The sequence below is a fragment of the Rhodnius prolixus genome, unplaced genomic scaffold (assembly GCF_049639745.1).
Source record: "Rhodnius prolixus isolate KJV_2025 unplaced genomic scaffold, Rpr scaffold_11, whole genome shotgun sequence".
Lineage (NCBI taxonomy): Eukaryota > Metazoa > Arthropoda > Insecta > Hemiptera > Reduviidae > Rhodnius > Rhodnius prolixus.
The window spans coordinates 11,711,804-11,739,764 of record NW_027411625.1 but is presented as its reverse complement, the minus strand read 5'-3'; the positions used below and the strand labels follow the sequence as shown (position 1 = coordinate 11,739,764).

General features: G+C 35.0%; 2 protein-coding genes across 8 annotated transcripts in view; one reads left to right on the top strand and one right to left on the bottom strand.

The window, feature by feature from the left end:
• The first annotated feature begins 262 nt into the window (after positions 1-262).
• LOC141459381 (probable maleylacetoacetate isomerase 2) lies at positions 263-16,327 on the top strand. 6 transcript variants are annotated; one of them, XR_012461464.1, is made up of 10 exons: positions 263-495; positions 630-742; positions 10,886-10,937; positions 11,284-11,432; positions 12,669-12,746; positions 12,820-12,946; positions 13,925-14,027; positions 14,732-14,858; positions 15,605-15,673; positions 16,090-16,327. XR_012461464.1 is itself a non-coding variant. In XM_074138412.1 (9 exons), the coding sequence occupies exons 2-8, from the start codon at positions 725-727 to the stop codon at positions 14,856-14,858; spliced, it is 654 nt and encodes a 217-aa protein (XP_073994513.1). In that variant the 5' UTR covers positions 263-495; positions 630-724; the 3' UTR covers positions 16,090-16,327. The 6 variants fall into 6 exon arrangements, 5 of the variants coding, with proteins under 5 accessions (XP_073994513.1, XP_073994514.1, XP_073994516.1 ...); XM_074138412.1 differs by lacking the exon at positions 15,605-15,673; XM_074138413.1 differs by lacking the exon at positions 15,605-15,673 and having other exon boundaries at positions 280-495; positions 672-742.
• A 2,290-nt stretch (positions 16,328-18,617) lies between these two features.
• The window catches only part of LOC141459380 (uncharacterized), a 57,863-nt gene continuing 48,519 nt past the window's right edge, over positions 18,618-27,961 (bottom strand). For both annotated transcript variants that reach the window (XM_074138410.1, XM_074138411.1), the window contains 5 exons: positions 26,028-26,305; positions 23,366-23,481; positions 20,220-20,351; positions 20,045-20,146; positions 18,618-18,999 (listed from right to left, as the gene is read on the bottom strand). In XM_074138410.1, the coding sequence (XP_073994511.1) occupies positions 18,848-18,999; positions 20,045-20,146; positions 20,220-20,351; positions 23,366-23,481; positions 26,028-26,305 (780 nt within the window). In that variant the 3' untranslated portion in view covers positions 18,618-18,847. The remainder of the gene's footprint in view (positions 19,000-20,044; positions 20,147-20,219; positions 20,352-23,365; positions 23,482-26,027; positions 26,306-27,961) is intronic.

Genomic DNA, 27,961 nt, shown 5'->3' with positions numbered 1-27,961 from the left:
TATGGGCTATAGTTTAAATATAAACATCAAATAGTTTCCTTTATATAAAATAGTACATGAATTTTAAATTAGTAACAACTTTGCGAGGGGAGACCTCTAAAAAATAAAAATTAATGTCTTTTTCTCTGTGTGAGATGACCATTTTGTTTAAATTTAAGTGCTTTTCAAACAAATAGTTTTTGAAACATTAAAGTAATAACAATTATTTTATCTATTTGAAGTACTTTAAATAATAAAAGACAACATTGAAGAGGTTGTTATCAGTCGGGCGGCCATTTTGAGAAAATTGTTTGTGATTGCTAGAATAAATAATAACAAAAAAGAACAAGTCGACACCCGGTCAGACGGGTTACCGCGCAAGTGGGGATATATCTACTAAATATATTAATCTATTGTATTTCAAGTGATTAAATATCTGTGATCTAGTCAGTTTACATCTAATTTTCATCGAAGTGGCCCAAAGTTTTGGAAACTTTACTCAGGTTTCACTATCAGGTTATATTGTGGTTATAATTGTGTCTTGTTAGTTATTTTAAGTGCAAATTCTTCTAGCGCAATTACTTATAAATTTTAGTGATCACAGTTTTAAATTGTAAATTTGGTGTGATTTTTTTATTATATTTTTTCAGCGTTAAATCAGAAAACAACTTAAGGAACGCTTTATGTTTCAGTAAAGGAATTTAAATTTCAATTTCTTCCTGTTTATCAAGATATTATTAGTAGGATGTCGTTAATAGGCAAGGTTAGTCTATATTCTTAAATCTCCCTTAAACAGGATCTTTCTTTGTATTAGACATAAAGTATAACTGTACGGTCACTCACCCAGTATTGGGAGGTATTAGTCCATATGAGTTTCAGAGCTTGACTTCAGGCTTAGTGTTTTAGTTGTCTGTCCATATATCCTCTTAACTCGATTTGGGTCTCCACCACTTTAGCCTGAGTACTAAGCACTGAAACTCAGGACAATTTCAAGTTTGACATTGTCAAAGCAGCAGCAGAAACTTTGCCGAGACTAGGACAAAAAACAAGTCTTGAACACGAGCAACCTAAGATTCACACTCTTCCGAACAAATCGAAAAATAAACTCAACCTATCCGTCTAAACATGCTTAACCTTATCTCCGAACACTCCAATAAATCGTCATTAGAAGAGTGTTTTCTTCTCGTAAAAAACTCTGACAAAAGGGTATGGTGTGAGTCGTATTAGGTTATTACTGTTGTCTTCTTAAACCGCAATGCTCAGTAAGGGAGAAAAATAGCAGACTGAGATTATCAGCCTTCTCCCCAACCAGCACTTCTGGAACCTAGGCAGACCTGAGTCCAAAGACACACTATCCTGCCAAACTCTACATTTTCTGAAATACGACCTGGCACCCTTAATAGATGTTACCATTAGTGGAAGATTTACCTCCCAACTCGTGGAATATTCCAGTTACTATTTCAAGATGAAGAGATAAAAATTTAATCGTCCTACGAATTTTTCTTCGAAAATGCTTCAGTTAAAAGTTGTGGGTTTCGTGTTTGCAATCATTAATTCAATCATAAAGAAAATTGTTAGAGACGTTTTTGTTACTCTGAAAAATGAACCCAGTAAATTCACACTGGCACTCCCGGCCAAATGATTTTGGTTTGATTTTGCCACATTTTCCATAAACTTTCCGAATACTTTCCTTGCTTTTCAGTTTCCTTCAAAGCTAATTCTTTCACCATTTCTTTTTGGAATTAGTGAGGCTCCGAAGCTTTCCAGGTCCTATACGCCAAGTACTGCTTCTACATCTCATTCACTTCGTAAATTAACACTTCTTTTACGTTGCCTCTTCAGTTTGCTATACATCACCTTTCCCATGCATTCTCTTTCCGCATAATTCTTATGCTGATTTCAATATTTACTGTCTTGAAATTAGTCCATGAATACCTAGACGTCGATTTTACCATACGCGCATGTCTTTTTTCCTGATCGGTTTCAAATTTGATGTGTATGTGTAATACGAGTAGCTGTAGTTCAAAAACGAATTATTGCAGAAAGCTCTAACTTTTTATTTTGTTTGGGTACCCATGAACCCGACAAAGTTACGGTTCAAAATTTACCGAATCTCAAAAATATTTATGATTTTCTTGAATATACTGCAACGATTTTCTTTAGACTTCATAAACCAAATGAAAATTAAAAGTTGTAAAAATTAATTTGCAACTAAACTAACATTGAAGAAAATTTCTTAACCGAAAGTACTAATTTACTGATTAGACTACACTTTTCCAGAAAATGGTTTTATTCTTTTATTGCTTTTTTTCCAGGATCTCCAATTTTATTTAAGGCATTTTTGGGGAAATGGTGGGAGACCTCCTTTTAAAAACTATTCATTATTATGTACGGCCTGCCACTTATGCACTATTACGATTAAGGTTATAGTTATGGAAAAAAATCCTGAGTTTTCGTTTTAGTATTATTTTAGTGTTATGTACGGTTCTACAAACAGTAAAATGTTAATAAAAATTAAACTTGTTACAAAAAGGGTGTAAGTTAGAACCTTGAGAATTGTAGTATTCAAAATTCTTGTGAGCGTTGAACCCAGAGTTTTAGGTAAATATTAGAATTTAGAATTTTAGAATTTATTTGCTTTTTTAAAATACAATATTTTATAAAAGCAGGAGCTCACAAAAAGATATCTTTTTATACATTTTTTGGATGTAACAAAACACAAAATAAATATAGAAAAACTAGATCTAAACAAATAATAATTTTGTTTGCTTACTATCTTTAAATGGAATAAAAAAATAATAAATTAATATAATTAAGCAGAATGTTAAATCATTAAATAGAATAAATAAACATATCCATACCTGATCCTTACATAAAATAATATGTTTCTTCATATTTCGCTATTACAATAAAAAATAAATAGATAAATAAATACAAATAAAAATAAATAAAAGTTAAAAAATAAAATAAAATAAATAATGATAGAAATTGAAAAATTAATTAATCCTTTAACATAAATACAATGAACAAACATCTATCTTTAAAGATTTTAATATTACTTTTGAGAAAGAAACATATTTTTCAGAAGTGCACAATAATCAAATTTGATCGGCAATAAAGCAGTTAAATAAAGAAGCATGTTTATACAAAGTGGGACTTTTATCAATGAAAGGATAATAACTTAAAAAGAAACCATATACTTTGATTACTAAGAAACTTACAGCATGAGAACTGTATTTGGCAGATTATTGGGTTATAATTAGGGTCTGGATTAAATTACTAAATTCTGTTATTGGGAAAATGAAACTTTTTTAGACATTTCTATGGTATCTAGAACAAACAAAAATAAGGAGTTTAATTTCCCAACACTGTCGATATTTAGCAGATGTTTTAATTTTGTTTCACTGTCGGCAAGTATAAAATGGTTTTCTAAGAATTTTTGGCGTGAAATAGAATTAGTCGGACAATATAATAATAAATGATTTAAGGGATCAACAATAAGTTTCTGGCAGAGCGGGCAGTCTTGGTCTGACATTAAGGTAAGGGCGGTTCCGTTAAAAAATAGTTTTAATATATTATTGCCGGCAAGCCTTAACTGGCCAACGACTCTCGACTTATTAATATTAAGGCGGTACTGCAAATAAGACTGAGGCTGGTAATAATTAAAGTTTACTATAGATCTGTATATGGAACTAAATTTTGAATTTGATGCTCTGTCTATATCGCTACTGAGTAAATCGTTTTTTAATTTGTCTATAATATTCCTTTTATTCTTCTCAAAATAATTAAAATCAAATTTACGGAATAAATGAGGGTCACCTAATGCCTCCGCCCAGGATCTCACAATCGTCACCCAATTGTATTCTTTATTAAACTTTTCTCCGTCATCCAATGAACACAGCGCTAAGAAACATTGCTTTGGCAGTCGGTCTTCTGGAAGAGAAAGTAACTTGCTCCAGTAGTTAACAGCCCTTATAAAGACCGGTACACTTAACGGAGCTCTACCAGTCTCCAACCTTATCATATAATTAGGCGTGTATCGAGGCCAGTGAAATAAATGTTTTAAAAATTTACTTTGTGCTGTTTCCAAAGAATCAAAATATCTCAGCGCCCAAACTTCGGAACAATACAAAGTTGTTGCTGTTACAAGCGCATCCAGCAAAGTCATCTTAGTTTCCCAGCAATTGGATTTACCTTTTCTTAATATCTCCTTTACCTTAGCGCTAGCTATTGCCGCCTTATGCAAAAAGAAGTCCGTGGCAGCTTTAAATTTCCCACTTGCAGAAAAAGGAACGCCCAAATAAGTGTATGTTTTTGTGTATTCTACTTTCAGTCCCCTGTAAAACAACGGTTTGAGCTTTTTCATTCTCGGTGACCTGTGGAATACTAAAACTTTGGTTTTTGCCGTGTTTATTTTCAAGTCATTATCAGAACAATATTGATCTAGTAGCTTTAAATTTCTATGTGCATCATGCCAAGTATAATTAAATATTACTAAGTCATCAGCAAACAGAAGCATATGGACTTGGGTGGACGGCGTAAGTTTAATACCATTTGCTCCATTTTCCTGGTAAAAAGAGACTATGTCCGCTAGGAATAAAATAAAAAGTGCCGGACTAAGACTCTCCCCTTGCAATAACCCAGAGGAGATTGCTATTTCATCTGATAATTTCTGCTCTAAATTTATAAACATTACTGCATTATCATAAATGCATTTAACTATCCTTATAATTTTCCCACTGACTCCCATTTTAAAAAGCTTGTCCCACAATAAATCATGATTGACGCTATCAAAAGCTCTCTTAAAATCAACGAATGTCGCATAAATATATGCTCCTTTCTTCTTAAGGTTTATTGCAATCAGTGACATTAGAGCAAAAACATGGTCCAGACAACTTCTGCCTTCTCGAAAACCCGCCTGTTCCTCTGGCAACAAACCCCGCCATTCAGCCCAGCTCAACAGCCTACGCGCCAAAATACTGGTAAATAATTTAGTAATATTATTCAATATGGCGATCCCTCTATAGTTGTCAAAATCTTTCATATTTCCGTTCTTATAAATCAAACTCAGTTTGGATCTCGACCAAGCTTTTGGGACAGTTTCAGTGGACAGAATTAAGTTAAATAAATTTTGAAGAAAATGTTCCCATCGAGCAGGAAGGCACTTATAGGCTTCGTAGGGAATATTATCGAAACCAGGAGATTTGTTATTTTTAGACATTTTAATAGCTAGCTGTAATTCACTTAGAGAAATAGGATCATCCAAAAAGGGATCACTTACAGAAAAAAACAATTTGTCCGATACAATTTTCTCTCCGAAAATTTTGTTGTAATAATCATTCCAACTATTCAAGTCTATTTCATTGACGGACGGCTTGTAACCTTTAATTGATTTTATAGCTCTCCAAAATTGAGAGCTATTTTTAACATTATTAATATTTTCGAGAAATAACATATAATGTTCCGTTTTTTTCTGATTAATTAATTTTCTGTACGACGTCCTCTGTTCAAGGTATTCTTTTAAGACCGATGGATCATTATGCTTTAAGTACAATCTATATTTCCGGCGGAGCAATGTTTTTTGTTGTTTGCATTCGTAGTCATACCAAATTTGATTAGCAAAGTGTGGTCCATTACTCTTCGGTCGCTTATAGAATGTCATCGTCGAATCGGTAAACGCCTGATCTAAAGCCTCGACAAAATTATGGTAGAGATTCTCAACATTATCGGAATTGAAATAAATTCTGGATGATTCCTTCAGGCTAGCTAGAAAAAAAGGACTTTTGACAACGTCCCATCTAATTCTTTTTAAAGGAGGTTGTTCACTGGAAGAACAGATTTTATCTACCTCATTAGGTATTATTAGATAAGGGACTTCCAAAGTGCATGTACACATCAGATGATCAAAACAATCAGAAATTGGGTCAATTGATAGATCACGAAACAGCTTAAACATATTTTCATCAATCCAAACTAAATCAACGGTACTTTTTCCTCCACTCGGGGAAAAAAATGAAATTTTCCCGGGGTTATCTGAATTCGAACGGCCATTGCATAGAAAAAATCCTAACAACTCCATTGTTTCGGTTAACAATTTACCCCTTCTTTTAGGTAAATATTAGATAATAATAAAAATATTCCTTCAAACTATTGCATGCCGTAGTCGAAATTCAAAATGAGCGAATTACCTCTAATGCTTGTACGATATATTGATGTTTAAACATTCCCAATCAGAAAATTGTAATTTTACGAAACGAATAGTTGACTCAAGGTTGCAATGTTAGATATCGCCTGTAAAGAATGCAATTCTTTTTATAGAAGTTGTTCAAACCACTTCTTACATAAGCGTCTCGGCTGATAACAGAATCCTTGAAACACAAAATATCTGCAATTACATTACCTTACCTGAAGTGGAGCCCCGAAATGGCTGGCAATACCAGAGAAAATCTTAGTAGTATAATGTGTGTACGAAGTTTAACAAAAATCGTTGAAGCTATTTTCCAGAAAATCTTAAATCCATTTTTTTTTAGTTCCAGGTTCCGAACCAAAATATAAAGTTAGAACTTCTTGCGATCTTTAGTTTGTGAGCTAGTGTAATTACTAATACACACACACTCTTAATTATCTAAAATATTTTTTCAGACTCGAGTCCTCAAAATGGATATTACCGGTGGAAACTCGATATCAAAAAATATAATTCGATATTTTCCCTTATTAGTAATTAAAAGTTAAAATTTGGTTAAAAACTTACGCAATTCAATTTTTTTTTCAAACATAGAATTTGTTCTAAGCAGGTAGATAGCTTCAATATTATACATTGATAAAATGATTTTAATGAAGGAAGTTTAAGTCAAACTTTCAGAACCACGTTACAATATTTTCTTCTGAGCAAATATTCAAACCAGGTAGGTCTAAGTAAAAAAGAAGAAATGAATCGCATATTTTTTTGAGGCAGCGCTAAACGACTAAAAAATTAGTTGTCGTGGACGGGGTTGGAAGCTCATACTTTGCTATTAACATTTTTCCTACAAATGAATTAAACTAATTAACATTTTCGAGACTCGAAATGGGGATCTTCCACTTACTATTCCGCACTCATAATCACTGTTACCAAATCGCTTCTAGAAGTAACAAAATCCTTTGGCGATTCTCTCTGCGATCTCAGAATACTCGAAAATATCAAATCGGACAGTTGTAATTTTTTGTACTGATATCCGCCATACGTTTGACCACATATTTGATAGGCATTTATATACAGACATTTGAACCAATAGTGTGCTGAAACGGCAGTTTAGAGGAAAGCTAAATTTCAAATTCTTCTTGCGAAGGCCGTTTGTGAATTTTCTTGGAAAAATATTGTAGATGCATTCTTTACTATATATGTACATAGGGATGTGACGAATATGGAGAACTCTACCGCACAGTATGAATGTTGGTATGCCAGTTTGGTATGATTGAATCGCTTTAGGTTCGTAGTTATTGGTGCGAATTTATTTACTATCACGTTTGAATTTATTTGTATGAATGCGACAGGTTATATTCATAAATGATGAATAAAACTGGTATTAGTATACCAAGTTATATAATCGTTGGAACCGTTTTGGGTTTCAAAACCCAAAAAACTAAAATCGATTCTGCAATGTTTCGGTTAAACGGATCTGCTTGAAATTTGGAAGCATAGTTTCATATTTGATTCTTTTTAGTATTAAACAGGTGGCAAGATCTCACATTTTACAATATAGGCAATTTAGCGGGAAGCATAGATTAGCGTGTTTTAGCTACTTTAACAAAAGTGTTATTTAAGAAAAAGAAAGGGGATGGCAAGAACCACAGAGTCACATTTCCTATTTAAGTGTACCCAAAAAAGTCTATTTCACGATTTTGGAAAAGAAAATAAGTGGTGGTCGGAAAGAATCTAGACAAAAGTCAGTATTGGTTTTGACCCTAGAGAAGTACCCAAGATCTGTTTTTCACTATGTGACAGATTCCAGATAAATTATAGAAAAGCAAAGGGAACAGCAGGAAGGGCTTTCTCAGTAACAGAGAAGCGTCAGAGAATATGATGCTGTCGGTCTGTTGGTCGACATTTCTGCCAATATGCACATAATCATAGGAGTCCAGGACATCGACTAAGAAACACAAAAGTATAAAACAGACAACTGAGATGGCTTATCTGAGGAAGATAGAGCGGAAGACCAGAAGAGACAGGATTCGTATCGCCACTTTTAGAATGCTTGAAAGTACAGCCAGCAAAAGAAGTAAAAGAAGACCGCGATGAAGGTGGAAAGAGACGGTAAAGGAGGTGTGTGAGAAAAGAAGAATTGTGTAGAACTACAGGAAAGCTTTAGCAGAGGACAGAGGGAAGGTGGAAGAAGTACAGGAAGAAAGTAGCCCCACATCGCTAGGGTGGTTGAAGAGTCGTACGATCATGATGATGATCATTCAAGTGTCCTTAATAGAAGTTTCCGGAAAAAATGTTACAAATAGTTGTCATGTAAGTGATGAGAATAGAAAGTTTAAAGAACATTGTAGGTGCCGTTTTTGGGAAAGTATAAAAACTGCAAAATTGATTCAATAAAGTAGTTTTTCAGGTTGAAAGATTTTAACTAAAACTATCGCGAGTACATCCACACTCAGACCAATTTGTAAAAACCGATTTTTCGTGATCGGAGGACCTCAGCGCAGATATTTGCGGAGAAAAATCTGTCCGATTGGATTGTAATACCTTTTAAGAGGAGTAATGGAAAGTAAAAAATATATCAACCCAGTTTTATCTGCCTCCTCAGATACAGAGAGCAGTTGATAACCTGCTGGCTAACCTGGCGTGCGAGCCAGGGGAGGCATCTTTGAAGGCACAGTACATGCTGCATAAGCTGCGTAAAGTGCATTATTTGATAAATTAAGGAATAAGTTTGATCCTTTAAATGAAAGATTGATCACTTAATATGTGGTAGGAGGTTTCCAATTTTTTTGGTAATTAAACGCATCTCTCCCAAAATTACCAAAAAATTATTAAACCTTCTTGTTAGTAACAGATGTAAAATTATTTTTTAGCCATCTTGTGCATGCTTAAGGACATTTGATTATTGCTTAGAAAATCACTCGGAAAACTACTTATTTCCCGATATTAAGAAAAATACTAGCTTTACTGCCTTGGCAATATTTTCAGAAGAAAGGGGATGAAAAATGCATAAAAATGACTTATCACGTGCTCTTCTTTCTCTTTGATAACAAGTTAAAAAATTGAAATATGATTAATAAATATGAGATTTTGAAATGGCTAGCACCATTAATTTTAAAGATATCGAATTGCGGTTTCCGGTTTCTTTCATAACTTTTTATACTCTTAAAAACTGTGTATATGAAAATGCGGGTCAACTGCGAACCTTTACTTTTTGACGCGCGTCTGCCGCGTATGTGGACAGGATTCTAAAATCAAGTCACATATTCTGAAACTAGAGGTGACGGGCAACAAATTTTTTTTTACCATTTTTTGCTCAGATCAACCGTTTAAGCATGAAATGCATTTGAGCCGTCTTAAAATGAACACTCTGTATATCATCTGTCTGTGAAGTCGAATGTTTTGTTCATAAAACCTTTACCAATTTTTAATAAAGCATAAAAATAAATCACGTATTAACAAACAGGAAATTTTACCACAATCTCTTGCGATACAACTACTGTCCAAATAATTAGGCTGTACATAAGCAGTGTGAGCGAGATGCCTGAAGTGAAAAATACGTTTTATTTTATAAGTTTGCGCTTAAATAAAACACAAACTTATCAAATTATTGGAATTAATCAGCATAGTTCTTTCAAGGATTCGGTGCTAGGAAAACTTATTCTTGAAAGTACATTTACGTTTGAAATGCGAAATTAGTCAATAAGCTCTGCCTAGTTAAAATCAATCCATGTTGACGTATTTTAATGCCTCATTTACGTTCTCCAGAAAAAAAAAATCATATAAACGGAAATCGCAGTATGAATTAATATAATGTGGCTCGGAAAGAAAACAACATTTTTTTTATTCTATTGTCATGTTTTATTGAAGTAAAAGTGAGATAATCACCTTTCTTTCATGGGCTTAACGTCCAGGTACCATATTAGATTGAAAATGTGGTTGAGTCCGCTGTTCTGGATAATATCGCTGATTTTATCCATCGAAGCACGCATGCTTTTGTTGTTTTGCGTGTTGCATGTATTCTGAAAAGAATGCGTGCTGCGAAGGGTAAAATCAGCAATATCGTTTCAGGTGACGTTGATGGGGGACAGAAGCTCATAATTTACTGTCAAATTTTTACTATCCAAAAAGTTTGACACAAATTTTTATTCAAAATAAGCAGAATTTTACTCCTAATTCCGCAAATTCTTCTTTAGGAAAGTTATTTCCGTACTTAAAAACATCGACTTGCATACGATTTTCATATTACATGCATTTGGTGTCATTCATTGTACAAACCTAGCCAGTTGTCTGTCACCACGATTCTCGAGGCCGGTGGTTCGAACTTGTATGTGACATTGCTGGCCATATGTAAATAACTTCTCCAAACGTAAAACCCCAATGGTTATCTGTTGTATGCAATGGATCAGCTACCAGGTCCGAGTGTGCCGAATAATGAATACCCAATGACTGTTTGAGACGCCATCCACATCGCCATCCAAATTTAGGTAGCAAGCAACCCAGAGTAAAAAAGACATGAACTATTAGCTTCTGCTACCTCTTCGTGAGACATGGAAATGAATGGAGAAACTTGAACATGAAGAGCTACTTTCCCTCTACTCACTGGGACACTGAATTATCACGGCAATTAGTAATTGGGGAAAAAGATTTTCTAAACGTTTCATTAACCACACACTGTTTGCATATTCAAATTAATTAAGTTTTTTCCTGCAAATTTTGTTTCAGCCTGTTCTGTATTCTTATTGGAGGAGCTCTTGTTCATGGCGGGTTCGTATAGGTGAGTTTTGAAACTTTTACAATGTAGCAGTAATATGTGATAGAGATCCTTTAAATTTTGAGATCACTTGTGCTGTCAGATCCGTCATGTGGGAGTGGCTATAAAGCCGTCGTAGCCACATGGCAGATCTCTGGCTGCCTTGTAGATTTTGGAATCACTGAGTATGTAAAAATGGTTTGTGTGTGTGTGTGTGAGAGAGAGTGAGAGGGTGGTGTGAGAGAGGAGAGAGTGAGTTAGTTAAGGATTGAATTTGCTTTTTCATTCATAATTATTATTCATATTTTGAATAACTAGAAAGTATAAGCTGGCACAGTTGTGTTTATAGTCTGATTTTTGATGTTTGGAGCTCTCAATTTAAAGGAGATCCCCTACGACATCAAGCCAATCAGTCTGATCAAGGGAGGCGGTGAGCAGCATTCTAATGAGTTCCGTGAAATCAACCCGATGGAACATGTTCCAGCCCTCCAGATTGATGGACATACGCTTATCGAATCAGTAAGTGTGTCTTAGTATGTAAGCGATGGAAATCGTCTGCTTTTTAATAAAAAAACAAGCCATGGTACAAGGCTGGATGGAGCACTCTCGTGGAAATTGCATACGGACCAACCAACTAGCAGAGATGATGAGGACCTAGGCGAGCGGAATTTCGACCTCCCCCTGGCGGGGAGTTGCTGGTGAAAACCTTAGGAATGTTTGCTAGCAGAAATACAAACCTTCCGAATGTAGGTGGAAAGGGGTTTGCTTAGACCAGTATGTTTCAAAAATAAGAATGAAACATAAAATTGTTTTTACTTAATTAATGCTTTGATGCAATTCCTCAGGTATTTTTGTTATCGTATTGGAGTAATTCGTCGGAAAAAGATATTTTCTTTGAAACATAATTTAAAAAAATTGGTCATTGTATCATGATTTATAAAAGCTTATGAAAAGTACCATACTCTTTTCTACCCATATTGATCGGGTGAACATAAAGTTTTCTTTGTCCGAAATTTCTATTTTTTTTTTTTTTTTACTTGAGTACCATCAGACAAAAAAGAAAGTGAGACCGGGGACGAAAGGTACGACGTTGAAAGCACTTTATAACCATACAGAGTGAATGAGAGTACTGTGTTGTGGAATGCCGGGGACTCCAATTCCTTCGGCATTCTTTAACATTCTTCAGTCTATGTAGTGCGTTCCCAAAAGTTTGATTGCATCCTGGTTTTCTTTTTTTCAAAAAGGAAGGAAGCTGTTAGAACCAAACACTTCGTCTGAAAACTAGAAAAACTAACTTCACGTTGGCGTAATGTTTGATATTTTATACTGGCTTACAGGGGCTAATTTCGACAAACCCTGTTCACAAATATAAATTAAATAAATGAAAAGAAGTCTCATATCCGTTAGTAAGACCACGAAATATTTTGAAGCCTGATTCAAAGTGGTAAGACGGGGCATTTGTAGGTTCTCAGATAAGAGACCGAAGCTGAGAGCCTAGTCTGGATGCCAGTGTGTATTTGCAGAAGAAGTAGACCGCAATACATCTGCTTCGGCTGTCATCAATACAAAGCAGGTCTAGAATCACTGGGATATTTGTTAGGTAGTAAAGCAGTTTTATCCTGAGTAGAACTCGTCATCGTCCCAGCATTCCTACTCGGGGTATGTGGTCTAACTGGCATCAATACAGAACAAGTCTTGAGGTCATCGGCTAGTTGCTAGAACACTAGACTCATGGGTACATTGCTTTTGTTTCAGTTGAGCATCATGTACTATCTAGAGGAGACAAGACCTCAGCGACCTCTCCTACCACAAGATGTCTACAAAAGAGCCAAGGTAGTTTTCTGTTGTATGTTGATTTTAGGAGAGTAATTCACATTGGCTACTTTGATTTTTGTTTGTGTGCCAGGTTAGAGAAATATGCGACGTAATTGCGTCCGGTATTCAACCACTTCAGAACATCGGAGTGCTTATTTACGTGGGCGAGGAAAAGAAGAAGGAATGGGCTCAGCACTGGATAACCCGTGGGTTTAGAGGTAATTTGTATGATTAGTATTTACTTCAATGTAAACTACAGTTAATGAATTTTTGCCTTCTAATCTCGAGTAGAAGAGACAATTTTTAGAAATCGGTTTTTCACCCGGCACTCAAAGTACCTTGCCGTGCCTATGAAACTGTGGTTTCGGTTGAATTCCGTCAATCGGAAGCGCATCTATTTGAAATAACTTTTCAGTTTTAACGATTCTCTCTCAAGCCCCTCTTACTCTCTTTAGTCGTAAAAACCACTTTAAAATCTCTTGTCATGTTGTGGATTACACTCCGAGATTTCAGCTGAAACGCTTTTAGGAGTTAAAAAATTAATTATTATCCTCAACATATTTACACAAGTTAACTGTATCTAAAAGAAAGTGGTGCAATATTATTTTTACCTTAAACTTAAATTACGCCACCAATTTTTTGTTAACGGGGTATTTTGCGCTGCGCCTTAATAAATTTATAGTGCTCCACATTGGTGCCAGGTGAGACCACTCACTCTAAAGCACCTGGATAAAACAACTCACCCAGTTCTCCATGAAAGTTCTAAGAGGAGCGGGTAATCCAATCTAGAAAAAGAGGAAATTTGAACTTATTACACATAAGACATACCTCAAGGTCAACCACTTTCTTCGAAATGCTTGTCCAGGAAAAGGGCTTTTTGGGTGGTAGTATACCAATATAATTAAATTCTTTTCATTATTTTTAAGAAATAAAAAATGAGCTCAGGTTCTGAAGAGTTTTTTAGGTAGGTGTGCGGATCGCTTGGGTGTTAGCTGATGTGAAATGCTTCTGGTAAGCAGATAGCTGCTCGTAGGTGATGGAGAAGGTGCTAAAGAAAGAGAATGTCACAGACCAAGCTTACTTTCCACGGTCATATTACTTTCTTAAAGTTTTATGCTTTAACAACACTTCGAAAGTTTAAAATTATTAATTTATGATCCATGTTATTAATTTATTGTTCGCAATGTGTGTTGCAGCCGTGGAGAAGCTTCTGTCCTCGTCAGCCGGCAAGTACAGCGTCGGCGACGAGCTCACCTTGGCTGACTGCTGCCTTATTCCACAAGTCTTCAATGCTAGAAGGTTACACTCTTAAAACTTTATAGTCTTGAATATTTAAAAAAAGCTGTTTTTAACGTATTTGTTTCATTGAACCTAAAAAAAACTCCGGTTAGTTGGACTGAACATATCCGAATTTTTCGAAAATTTAATGCATGTCGTTTGTGTCTTCGATCTACAAAATTTCGTCGTTTGTGCAAAATTAGAAGTTACTAAGGAAAGAAGTGACCATTCTAACTTGATGTCAAGTTAGAATGGTCACTAATTTATTTTAAATATTTTAAAACTACGTCTTCACCAATTTTTTATACTGCGTTTGTGCCTGCGATTCTATAAGTTTCATCGCTTGTACCGCCAAATTAATAAAAACAGTGGCGAATGAAACTTGATGTCGGGTCACGTATTTGACATCTCGAACACCACAGATATTTAAATTTTTCTTCCACCTAAATATTTACTCTAATAATATATAAAGTTTGTGCTGCAATATTAACCGAAATTGGAAGAATTCTTGCTACTTCCAGGTTGGTCCTCTTTACGAAGCCAATTCAGCATATGATCCCTTCCTCTCCCGATATCTTTCTTATCTCCTCTAGTACGCGACCTTAACACCTTCCATTGATGAAATTTTTAAGCTTTTTGAGGTCCCGACTTTAAAAAAAAATGGAAGATACAATGTTTCACAGGACTGGCCAGATTGTTTGAAGATAGTTGTTTTGTGTATTCAGGTTCCAGGTGGATCTCAGACCGTACCCAATCATCCTGCGGATAGACCGTGAGCTAGAGAACCATCCCGCCTTCAGGGCTGCACATCCTTCCAACCAACCTGACTGTCCTCCGGAAGCTACTAAATAGGTTAACAACGCCAGCCAATATGGCTAAAATTTTGTTTGTTCTAAATCGTTAAGCAACTGGCTCAATATTAAATTTACAATTACTATTTTGTTTAATACTTTACACTCGCTTAATAGTAGTTATAATTTTTACATTAAAAACACGCAAAGTAATTTTTTTTCGGCGCATCGACGTCTATGGTCATTAGCGCCTACGCAAAGTAAATGATTTATTCAGGTTTTTTTTAAACGTAAAATTTTGAATTTTAAAATAAATTTTAACATTTCAAATATTAATTTTGTGAAACGCTGTTTTATAACTTTAACCCATTTTGGTCTGGAACATGCTCCACCTGAAATTAAATGCTAATAAAACAGTATATGTTACATAATTCATACTAACTTAGTAAGTAGGCTTCAGTCAATAGCAGGGTTACCTGTAACACCAGTTATAGGAACAGATGTTTTAAAAAATTATATTAAAATGTTTTTTAGTGATTTTAATCTGGTGACTTGATTTTCATAATTTTCTAAACCTCACAATTAATTTCATATTCTTTAATGTAACCCAACTGTCAGCACGCAGTCATTGTCTCAGTTTAGAGCATTTATTTTCTAACTAATTGAAACGGTTACAGAGAAAATTTTATGTTGGACACTTGAGAGAGTACACTGAACTTTCCTCACTTTTACAAAAAATAACTACGTATTAATTGTAACTAGATCATAAGATTTTTTTTTTTAAGTAATAATTTTTTTTTTTTTTAGCCATGAAGGGAGATTTGCATCGCCTATTAATGACTTAATAACTGACTATTCTTAACACATCCACCAAATGTAAATCATTCAATCTTGAATTTGTAATGATTGTAAATCTTGAAATAATTGTAATACTTCAAAATAATTATAAGTCTTGAATTAATTAAATAATATAATTAAATCTTAAGTAAAATTGAATATTCAGTTAAACAACTAATATTGAAAGATTAATCGCGGACCGCATAAATTCATTGCCGTATGGTATTCATGCTAGCCATGGCTGCCCAACCAATCTTACTTTTTATGCTCATACAGCTATCTAAATGATTATACCTGAGCAGCCCATTCAGAAACAAAGCTTTCCGTGTCTTTTTGGAAGCGCTTTTGTGGCGTTTTTTAATTAGTGTCAGATACCATCTAAAGGCCGCTCTGAACGTGGCTGTCTTCTAAAATCTGCATTACCAGTATTAAATTAATAGTATCCTCTTTTGCAGGGATCAAGTATTTGCAGTTGTGAAGAGAAATAATTTCTGAAATAAAACGAAAACCAAAAGAATGAAATTTAAATTAAGGGACTGGAAAAAAACACATTCCGCCATATTTTTTTTGTGTATATCATTTTATATATTTACTGTTAATTAATCATTGACAACTACATTCTTACATTCCAAGGATATTTTATGTATTGTTTTCTGTTTATATGGATAAATATAATGTTGAGTGAGTAAAGTCTATTTGTGTGTGAAACAGCACCCTGCTGTATGGTGATCCGTTGTAATGTTGCTGGAGTGCGAAGCTTTGCAGACCATACAAGGTTGGGTACAAAAACAAATAAATTAAGTTTTATTCAACGTATATGACTCGGGTTTTTATAGATGACTGAAATGGTGGTGTGTGATGGGAATGGGTGTTACAAAAAGTATTTTAATAACTTTAGGGAGAAATAACTTTTGTCGAAAATTATTCATAACTTAAATGTTTTTTATTTTGTAAAATAACCAATTTCTTTTTCTATGTCGTAAAACTTACAATTATTGGCCTATTTTATTGTCTTCTACTTTGGGCCAAGTTTTTTGATAGTATGTTTCTCCTTATTTTTTTTATTTTTAAATAGATTTAATATTTTTACTTCGACTTTTTCAATATTTCTCCTTATTTATTTATTTCGAAGTAGATAAATTTTTGCTTCTAGACTTACTCTATTCCCATTTTTATTCCTTATATCACTAAATTCATTGTTCTGACTTCATGTTCCAAAAAATCAATACGTTTTTCTTGGTAGCCCCCCTTACGTTTCTAACACACCTTTGATAATCTCTTTGAAGGTCATAGAAAAGGAGTAAGTGAACTTATTTAATTCCATATCTATTTCTGCTTTCATTTCTTATTTTAATTTGTCTTTAAATGATTTAATAATTAGTGAAACTACATCTATGCAAATGAAAATGTAAAATGAAAAACAAAAATGAATTTGGCATATTTTAAAACGGACTTTTGAAAAATGTAGTATAAAAAAAAATCCGGGAAATAATTAATGTTTTTTAAGGTATAAACTTTGTTTTTCCTATGAAGCCTATTGGAACATGTAATACGAGAGATATGAACGTCCCCCGCCCCACCACCACCACCAATCCAAAAGTAATGACTTCACACAGACACCTGAACGTAAATTCCTTCTAGTTTAATTCAATATTAATTACTTAATGACATTAATTCAATGTCAAGAAACAAAATCTCTCGATAGAATTTGTTTTCAAACTTTCAGTGTTAATGTAAATACTTCAAATACTTCGCATTTCGCTTAATCAAGTTTTTAACAAAGTATTTCTACTTGAACCCTGAGCAATTGTGCTAGATGGTGTTTACTGTATCCCTGCACAATGCGAGACTCCTGAAGAATCAAGTAAGACGCCACAAAACCAAAAATAGCACTAAGGAGGTTCACCTCCAACTTATGTACTCGTATATTCTCAATTAATTACATACTTCACTTCAATTTTTTAAAATTTGATAACAGCTCATCATGAAGTGCGGATCGATTAGAAACGAAAACCTTAAAAATAACACTATTTGCAGACATGTCTACCTAACTATTCCATTTTCCAGGGCACATTTCTCAACAAGTGTCTTGAAATAGACAACGGTACCCAGCAGAAGAACAGCTTTTCGAAAGAGTTATTTTTTTCCCACTCAGCTATTAGGAGAAACTTAAAAGTAAAACTAGAGTAGGAGCTAAAGTAGATTTTGGAATTCGTCATAAGTCTCAAAACACTGAAGAAGAAATCAGCCGGAACCACTACAAATTCACAATTATAATATTCATAATAATCTCACTTTGTATAAAATCTGCTTTCTCAAGTTTTTTCTTTTGGCTCCCACAGTTTCTAAATCAGCGTTGCATTCCATTTTTCTCTTTTAACTATCCCGCTATTTAATTCGCATGACTAATTTCCCAATCACTTATATTTGTCTCCACTGTCGCCAGGCCGGATAACGTAAACTATTATTCATCCCATAGAACCGGGGTAATAATAGGTTTCTGAGAGAATCCAGTATTTATTAAACTCTTGCCATTTTTCTTGTAAAACAATCACAAAACAGTCATTTGAAAGATGTTTGCGGCAAATACGCTCGTTGTTTCTGAGAGAAAACAATAACTAAAATTAAACCATACTTCTTAGGTATGCAGATACTAATTGTTTTTATTTTTGAAACTAATTTTCATGGTAAAAGCCCGCGCACTAGCTGTCTCATTTTGTCTTGCATTACATTTCTACACGCGTACAGTTTCCGACAAAGTGCCTTCCAAAAATGCTAATTTTATTTTTTAATCGTTGAAAAAAACTTATTTAATAAGCTTATTAGGTTTTCGTATTACAATTCATCAATCTAATTTTCGAGGTAGAGATATTATTAATTTGGCAAATCTAAGCTGGCTGGCTTTCTTTACAAGTAAAGTTACTCAAAAGACCCACTTTTTCTCTATATTTTGAAAACTTCAAAGAAAGAAAAATTGTCACAGTTTACATTTTTAACATTTTTTTTAATTAATTATTTGTATTACAAAAAAAAAAATTAAAAAGAAAATAAACATGTTTTTCCATAAAAGTGAACAAAATTCTCATAAATGTATTCTGGAGTTTTAAAGACAAAATGGTTTTTATATACATTTAAATATTATGATAATATAAGAGAGTTTTTAGTTGGTGAATCTTATTTTAGCTATTCTGCTATAAATTTTTGTATTATGGTTTACAATCTATATTCACGTTCCCGACGGCGCAGTTTCTTACGTCGCCTTTCTATGGAGGCTAACTCTAACTTGAGACTGGCGTATGCCTTGCGAATGTCCGCCATTGCATTTTGTATCCGGTAGACTCGCTGTTGGTGATCCATTTCCGGGGCTGCAACAAAAAATTCATACTGTTAATAAACACTCCAGTGAAGATTTAAATGTGTATACCGTTTTAGCTCATTTTTATTATTATGCATTTGTCTGCATCAATGTAAGTGTATTGCTTCTAATAGCTGTTATTAACAATCTTTAGGTCTTTAGTCAGTTGGTTGTTCTATCTGCCATTAATAGAAATACAGTCTAGACATTCTCACTTCAGTTAAGATGATTATTTCACATACGACTTAAGTACAGCAAATCACAGCTCACACACTTATACATGATCTAGATGAATACAGCTCTATAAGCACCGCACAAGTCTAGAGAAGCACAGCAAGAGCATTAGATTTGCAGGAGAACTTCCGCCCGGGTTCTATTATGGATTACTGGCTAGACAGCAGTAGTAATCTACTGTGGTGGCAAAGTTTTGCGCGCTGAATTTCAGAGCGTGTGGTCAAACCTCAGGCTTACAAGGTCTGTTTGGTAACGTACTTAAGATATGTTCTTCAATGGTTATGACGAATTTGCTGTAATGCTATCAATAATGGTACACGGTGCCTTTGCAGAACCATATTTACTTAAGAAACCAGAAAGAGGCTAGGATAGGAAGTTATTTGTTTCTCTAGTTTCTAGTAGTTCAACTATACAAATACAGTCTATTTAAAGTCTGCGTTAGACTGGTGGGTCACAGTTTGGTATGCAATGCTTCTTTCTATGTAGCATTACATGTAGTTATGTAGGATTTATGTAGAGGACCATCCTTATTCACTTGAACATTTTCGGTGCTGGTGCTCAAGGATCCTATTCTACAGATGGCGACGGAAGTACTGAATCTAAAGAAAAGATGGTCTCGTACCACATTAAAAGTAATACAAAAGCAGGCTCGTATCAACCAAATCATTTTAAAAACATGTACTGTTTTCATACACTGTCAGTAGCATACATTGTAAGAAAAAGAATCTAAAAAGGAACTGCTATCTAAAAAAAAACGCAGACATTGATTACATTCAGTATTAATTATACAATGTTAAAGCTAAAAGACCATGGATGCTTACATAGTTGTACAGTGAAACAGTACTTTCTTAAACGTGGAGGAGTTCTAGATCGCCTTTGGTATCCGCGATTCGAACTCTCGCAATGCTCATCGCTATCACTTCCTGCGCAAATCAAAAACATAATTTAAAACTATTGTTAGAAAATCAATTTTATTGCGAGGAATCAGTTAATTACCATGATGTCTCGCTCGATATTTTCTCTTGGCGACTTCTTCGGAACGCTTCCGCGTCCGGCGATTCTTCTTACTACTGGCACTTCTAGCATCACTTTTGCGCGTTCTGACTGATTCGCTCCCTGATGGCTGCACTGCTCAGTAATAAAATTTAATAAAAATTAAAAACATTAAAAAAACAAAGAAAACTTCTATGTTGCAATGAAGGTGGGATGGGGAGGAGGAATAATGGCGAGTTGATACTCTGACGGCTTCAGACCATCTTTTCTTGGTTGCAAGCTCTGAAAAGAGATCTGTAAATCTGAGTAAGAGGTCATGACATTCCGGTCTGCTTTTGTGGGAGGTGGTAGAGAGTTAAAAATAGTTTTGAATATTTATTAGGTCGAAAAGAATAACGCTATATTTTCAGTGGCGGAACATGGGCTTTAGAACTACCAACATTTGATGCAACAATTAATTTTGAGCTATTTAATAACAATATGATGATCTACATACAGAACAAAATGTTCTGTAAGCGAGGACGATGCAACAAGCATTGGCCGTAGCTATAATGAGTTTACCGCCAGGTTTACCGTAAGTATAACACAGCTCGATTGTTCAAAGGGGTCTTCTTTGAAATCTTTGGTCTCAGCCAAATATAACAGACCAACAGTGCGGCTAGCAATGCCACATTTACGAAGATAAAAGTAGCCAAAATTATCGATATTGCAGTACCTGCAATCTATTGTATCAAAAAAGCTAATAATGTTAATGAAAAAATTGGAAAATAACAGAACTTGGCTACAGAAAATCGGTTGGGGGTGGTTAGGGTGTTCTCTAATGATAAGGATAAAGAATGTATGTCCGGTAGCTTATAACTAGGGAACGGATTCGTATGTATTTACATATTTTTTTCTAGGCAATTAACAGACTTTTTCAACTAGAAGTATTCATACTGACACTTTTTAAGCCGTTTGAGTCTACTTTTATTTCACATATTTCCACATATTTGGATGTTATCGCATATTTATACATATTTGATTAAAATAAATAAATATTTCTACATATTTAATCAAAATATGTACATATTTTTTCATATTTTTCATTTTGGGCATATTTTCATAATTGGGAGGTGGTTGACAGGAACTGTGAACCACAGACTGTAGGGCTGTGAATCACAGTGGGTACAATGGTTATTGTAAGTTACACGCTATGCTGCTAAACAGTGACGGGCACTTGTTAGTTCTTTGTAGTTGTCTGTTCTTTCAGCTCGTTCGTTGAAGTGTCCAATTCATTTCGTTCGGTCACTTAGTGTATTCTTTTTTGGGTGAAATGCCACGAACATCGGCCTCAAAAAAACAACTGGTTGCTAAACATCTTCGCGAGTTTCCAGCAGAACTTTTTCGAAGTGATGGAGACATTTTGTACTGCACAGCTTGTGACAAGCGCGTTTCTTGCTCTCAACGTTCCCAAGTCACCCAACATATTGCCACCGGATCGCACATAGAGAATAAAAACAGAAAGAAAGTGAGGACGTCCTATCAAGCCTTCCTTACATCTCCATCATCAAGTAAGTCTACTCTGAGTACAGATCTGTGTTGGGCTTTGGTTAGAGCAGATATCCCTTTCCACAAACTTAAAAATCCTCATTTCAAAGGATTCTTAGAGACATATATTGGGAAAAAAATGCCTGACGAGAGCACTCTGCGGAAAAACTACCTGGAAGATATCTATAAAGATACACTAACCAAAATTCGAGAACATATCAAAGATGGACCGATTTGGGTGTCAATTGATGAAAACACTGACGTTGAGGGCAGGTATATTGCCAATGCAGTTATTGGAAAACTTGACAGTGATGCTGATGTGGATTCAAAGCCATTCGTTTTGAACTGTGAGGTTCTCGAAAAATGCAATCATTTCACCATTTCACGATTCTTCGATGCCTCAATGCAAATCCTATGGCCCAATGGAGTTTTGAACGAAAAAGTAATGCTGCCCCCAACATGGTCAAGGCTGGGCAATCTATTCAGGTATTTTATCCTAAGATAATTCATGTGACGTGTATTGCTCATGCCTTGCATCGAGTAGCAGAAACTGTCCGATCTTTGTTCAGTGACGTAGATTCCTTAATCTCCTCGGTTAAAAAAGTGTTCTTAAAAGCACCAAGTCGCATTAAAATGCTAAAAGATCTCTATCCAGACTTGTGCCTTCCACCAGAACCAATATTGACAAGATGGGGTACTTGGCTGGAAGCAGCTCAGTATTACTATGAAAACTACAATAAAATCAAGAATGTCCTTTCACATCTCGAAGACGAAGCAGTAGCGATAATTACAGCCAAGTCTTTATTCGAGAAACCTAATTTAAGGAATGACCTTGCATTCATTTCTGACAATTGCGTATTTCTTGCACAAGCCTAATGGCTTGGGTAATCCCAACTTGAGTCCCAAAATGTTCGACTGACAGAAAACGTGTCCAACGTTAAAAAAGTCATCGAAAAGGTGGAAGGAATACCTGGGAGTAAGGGAGATCTGATCAGATCAAAACTGGTAGAAGTACTGAGCAAGAACAAAGGGTGGGAGACCATCTGCCAGATTTCTGATATTATCAGTGGAACAGAAGTCACCTCAGAACATCGTGTACCCTTTACAACCAACGAGATAACTTCTTTCAGCAAGGCACCTATAACATCTGTAGATGTTGAACGATCTTTTAGTCGTTACAGGTCCATCTTACGCCCAGATCGTCGTCACTTTACGTTCCAACATTTGAAATTTCATGTGGTTGCAAACAATTTCGAAGAGTGAAGTTTTCAAAAATGAAAATTTAACACATCTTTTTATAAATAGTAAAAATGTTCTTTGTTGTATAAATCATTATAACTTGTAAAAACAAATTATTTTGTTCTTAATAAATTATTAGAAATTGTAAAAATGTTCTTTTCTTGTATAAATAATTATAACTTGCCCCCATCCCCCCAAAAAAATCCATTTTCATAAAAAAAAAATGTCCATTTTACTTAAATATTCCAGAAAATATTTTAAGAAAATCACATATTTTCCACATAATTGACGAAAATAAATGCATATTTTAATTAAATATTTGGCATTTTTAAATACATAAAAATCCGTTCCTTACTTATAACTATCGTGTAAAATTTACTAACTGGCAGTCTCATCAGATGTGTTCGTCTGGGCGCCCGCACAAACTCCTTGATACTGTTCAGTGACTGCAGCGGTCTGCACCTGGATGCCCTCATCATGGGGCGACAGTATAGTCTCTCTGAAAAGCAGGAAAGAGTTCATATTTCCGTATAAACTGAAAAGTTAGAATCTTGAGGAATTATAGTAAGGGAAAGTCGAATGAGACAGTGTACACGCCAGAGTTTTATTTTCCCTGACAAGGTAAAGAAAGTGCAGAACTCGTGATCGCAGAGATCGTGCCAAATTTCGATATCTTTTTTTTAATAGTCGTTTTGAAATACCAAGCAAATGATCTGTATGTATGTGTAAATGTGTGTGAATACTTTATCTCAAATGAATCAATACGTTTTGTTGGTGTAACGCCAAGGGACGTGACGCAGTAACTTTGTGAAGAAAATTCCATTTTAGTGAATGCCACTTTTCACTATTTTCAGACGTTCTCACGAACGGTTCTGCCGATTTTCTTAAAACTTGGAATACTCATTGCACACACGCATATACAACTTTTCACACTGGGATATTTGTCCATTCATCGCAAGATGTTAAAAATCCCTTGAGTGGGTTTTCTTCTGTTAGAACAGTAAAAACTTATAACTTTCGCCATTCATTTTCTAATGATGAATTCTAATGGTAAATAGTTAACTTTATGTTCGTCTGGGGTGTTGCCCGAAAATTATTTTAGGTATTACACGGATGGTTCCGGAATGGACGACAGTTCTAGGGCGGCAGTCTACTTTGTGATGAGGACCTCTTAGTGAACTCCTTCAAGAAAGGGCCACTGTTAATTCCACGCCGAGGTTTAGTAAAAATTAAAAAAAGGAAAGTCTTTGTTATGTTTCGGATAAGAAGACTCGCAACTCCGTAGTAAAGGGGTTTGATTTGTTATGATAGTCAGACAGCGATGTAGGCGCAGAATCATATGTTTTTACTTCCAGACTGGAAGCATATTAAAATGTTTTAGGATACCGGAAGAGCTGACTGCTTGCTATTAAAGACCTTCTTCTGGTCTGGGTACTGAAGAGAAATGAATTCGGGAGCCCAACTCCTCATTTGTCCTGAACCGGCTGTTGGCGTGTCGTTTGACACAAGAATGTCAGGTTTCTAGGCATGCTTTCATTTTTATTAATGAACTTTGTGGGCTATCAACAGTACAAACTGGTGGTTCGGTACTCATACAGAGTCGATTAGATCTACTGGATCTGTCACAGACCTCCTTAGACACCCTCAATAGAGGGTTGAGGGTTGGTTCCCTCAATAGACAATTCCAAATAACTCTCACTGGTTTAAGGAGACAACTCTTATGTAGAATTTGTGAGATAGAGGAGGAAACACACATCCATCTTATGACAGATTGTTTAGGTGCAAGAAAATAAGGTTTGGTAGGGCTAGACTGCGGTGAAGGAGCTTAGATTGTTTCACCTCAGGGTACTAACTTGCTTTGTTCAGACAGCAGAGATTCTGAAATCAGTCCTGGGATTAAAATTTTCTTCCTGGATCAGTTATGTTATTGTTTTTCTTTGACTTCATCTTAATAAATTTTATAGAAAAAAATAAGTTATCGGTCATTTCTGGCTGTGATGAAAGTGTTAGTAGCATTTCTCTAAACCATAATAGTGTGGTAAGGTTTTACTGACTGTATAATGTTTGGAAGAATTACATATCTTTCGGATAATCTTTCTTCCCTGTCGATTAGTTCGTAATAAAAGAGAAGAATGCATATGTGAATGTGATGTGAGATTAAAACTTTTCTTTACGTTGTTTTTGACTTGTTAAACATAATAAATAATTTATTTGTGGTAAACCATACTAACAGTTTCCAGAAGTGGGATACTAAAATCAACACACCTTAACTATAAAGTTAAAAGAAATTCCAGGCGTAGAAAGGAGAATTAATGAAGCACCAATTAAGGTAGCTGAAGCAGTGTTTCAACTTAGTTTTTGTCAAATAGTAGTGGTTCGATATATTTTATATGCTTTACGAAAAGTACTCGTTCACGCATAGCAAAATTGGCAGAGTCTAAAAACAGTTTGCTAGCGATCTGTGGGAACAGTAATTAGTATTCTATATTCCTAACTATAAATTTTCATTTTAAGAAAGATAAATTTCTAATCTTTAAATTCTGTTTTTATAACCTACTTGTATAATTTTTTTTAACCTTTTTCTGCGTTTTATTTCTCATCATAAAACATTTATTCAATCATGAAATTGGATCGATATTCCTCTTAAGATAAACTTAACTTAAATATGAAATAACTACTTTTTTAGGTATTTTTTTCCTCTTGCAAGGAGTAAAAGAAAGGAAGAACTTAAAAAGCGCCCTAAGCTGCAAGTATTACAGAAATAATACTAATTAGTAATAGTAATTAGTATTATTTCTAATACTAATTAGAAATAAAACCTGACTGTATAATGTCAGTTATGTATAATGTATAACTGACATTATACAGTCAGGATATATAATCCTGACCTAACTTTACTTTAGTAAAGTGATGTGGTGTCTTTACTACTGACTGTTAAAGTGATGTGGCAATTACAATTGCATCACCGTAAGGCAATTGTAGTTTGCATTCCTTCGAGCAAAATACAAGATACACCTCATCACTTTACTAAAATGCAAGATTTACCTGGATGGTGAGTTGTTTGAGGACAGCGAACTGGTAGGAGATGGCACTGGAGTTTGGCTGACTGGTGCAGTATGTTGCTGCAGACTTCGGCTAGCAATTTGTGTAGAGTTGGTATCAATAATCTCTGGACCATGATTCGAGGTGTCTGCAGCATCTTCTGCGAACTCCTGCGGCTCTTTCTGAATGTTCTTATTATCGGTGGTCACGTTGTCCGCCAGTTGCTTCGAACTGGCGACCTCGCTGTAGTTTACACTCTCTTCATCGTTGGGCTCGGGACTCTGAAACAATCACCACAACATGACGAGTCAGTCAGCCTAAGAAACCCGTCTTCAACTCAAGGCTCTTTGAAACATTATAGCTAGAATTTAAAACTCAAGCATTCATTATTTCAGTCAATACGCCAGGTCAATTCAAGGCTGGTATGGGACTGTCTGGGTGCCCTGAAGGAAACTGGTGACCAAAATAAGGTCTTTCTAGTCTGGGTACCTGGCCATTCAGGTCATACGGGAAACAAAGTGGCAGATTTATTGGCCAGCGACAGGCGGGACACTTCGTTGGCCCGGAGCGCTATTTTGGAGTCTCCAAGTGACTTAAGACTGCGGACATTAAACTATGAGAGCAGACTAGGTCTCAAGAGTGGTGGCTTCGCCAAGGCTGACTGCAGAATTAATCCGTCAAGGCCATGGGGTTATAAGGATAATTGTAGGCCTATTAACCGGCTACTGCAGGCTTAGAAAACACTTGCATCTGGCTGATAGCCTTTGTAGGTTCTGTCAGGAAGAGGAGGAAATGGCACTGCACGTGTTATGTCAGTGTAAGGGGCTTGTCTAGCTAAGGTTGTTACTTCTCAGGGAGGAAAAACCAAGGCCTGAGAGCTTTACCCAAGAGTCGCTCTTCAGAATTAAGAGTCTGATTAAACGGACGGGTCTGGAGGGCGAGCTCTAGAGTGGGGGAGCCACAATAGATCCAAAGGGGTCGCAGTGGCGTAAGGCCTTGGGCCTCCCTACTAGAATCTTATCTTAACTTTTTCTTACAATTACTAGGTTCTTTAGTTAACACCTCAGGATTGGTTTGCTCTTCATTTTTATTGCCATATTCTTATTTTTAAAGGTTAAAAACCTTACAGACTATTGCTTGATTTACCTTCACTCTTTACACATTTTTCTGTTATTCCAATCTTGCTAATCTCTACTTTCTCACTTGCTTAATTTTTTTTTTAGCGACGATGTCTCTTCACTTCTTTGTCATTTATTCCTAATGTTTCAGCAATTTTTGTTATGATGGTGTGTAAAACTTGCTATCAAATAATAAAATTTTCATTTTTAATGGCTACTCAGAGACAACTTTTCTTATACTTAATCAAATGACTCTGTTCTTGTTTTTCTTATATCATTATTAAAAACCTTTTAATTTATCAAAATTTACTGTTTATTTAATTTAATTATATAATTTGCTGTTTATTAAAACATAATTTTTCAAAAATTTGAACGTTTGAGAGACTATAATGACCTTTCTTCCTTAATATTACCTGTTTTATGTTGGATGTAACTGCTAAATATTAAACACAGTTTAAAACAAATTCGGTACTTTGTTATTCAAGGTTTTCTTACACACGTCTTACTACTTTTTTGCACCGTAACCTTCTAACCTGCCACCTCGATCAACTAGCATACCCTACAATATTATCACTGGAGTCATATTTAGGCACGTTTGATACAACACATTTTTTAAGTATTCAGCATTTCTTCAAGTAACATGAAAGTATTGTTACTAGTACAATTACTTAATCCAAAAATTAATAAGATACTATCTTATTATGGTCACTTTGCTTTTTGATAGCTTCTTTATCGATTCTAGCTTTAACTTATTATTTTAAAGCTGTAAGCTCTTCGTTAAATGTTTTGTCAATATTGTCAAATTCTTACTCCCAGGAG

Bases quoted from the DNA above. Each gene is read 5' to 3' on its own strand.
- LOC141459381 (XM_074138412.1), top strand. The intron at 12,747-12,819 runs GTAGTTTTCTGT...TTTGTGTGCCAG, and splicing joins ATGTCTACAAAAGAGCCAAG to GTTAGAGAAATATGCGACGT. The intron at 14,028-14,731 runs GTTACACTCTTA...TTGTGTATTCAG, and splicing joins CAAGTCTTCAATGCTAGAAG to GTTCCAGGTGGATCTCAGAC.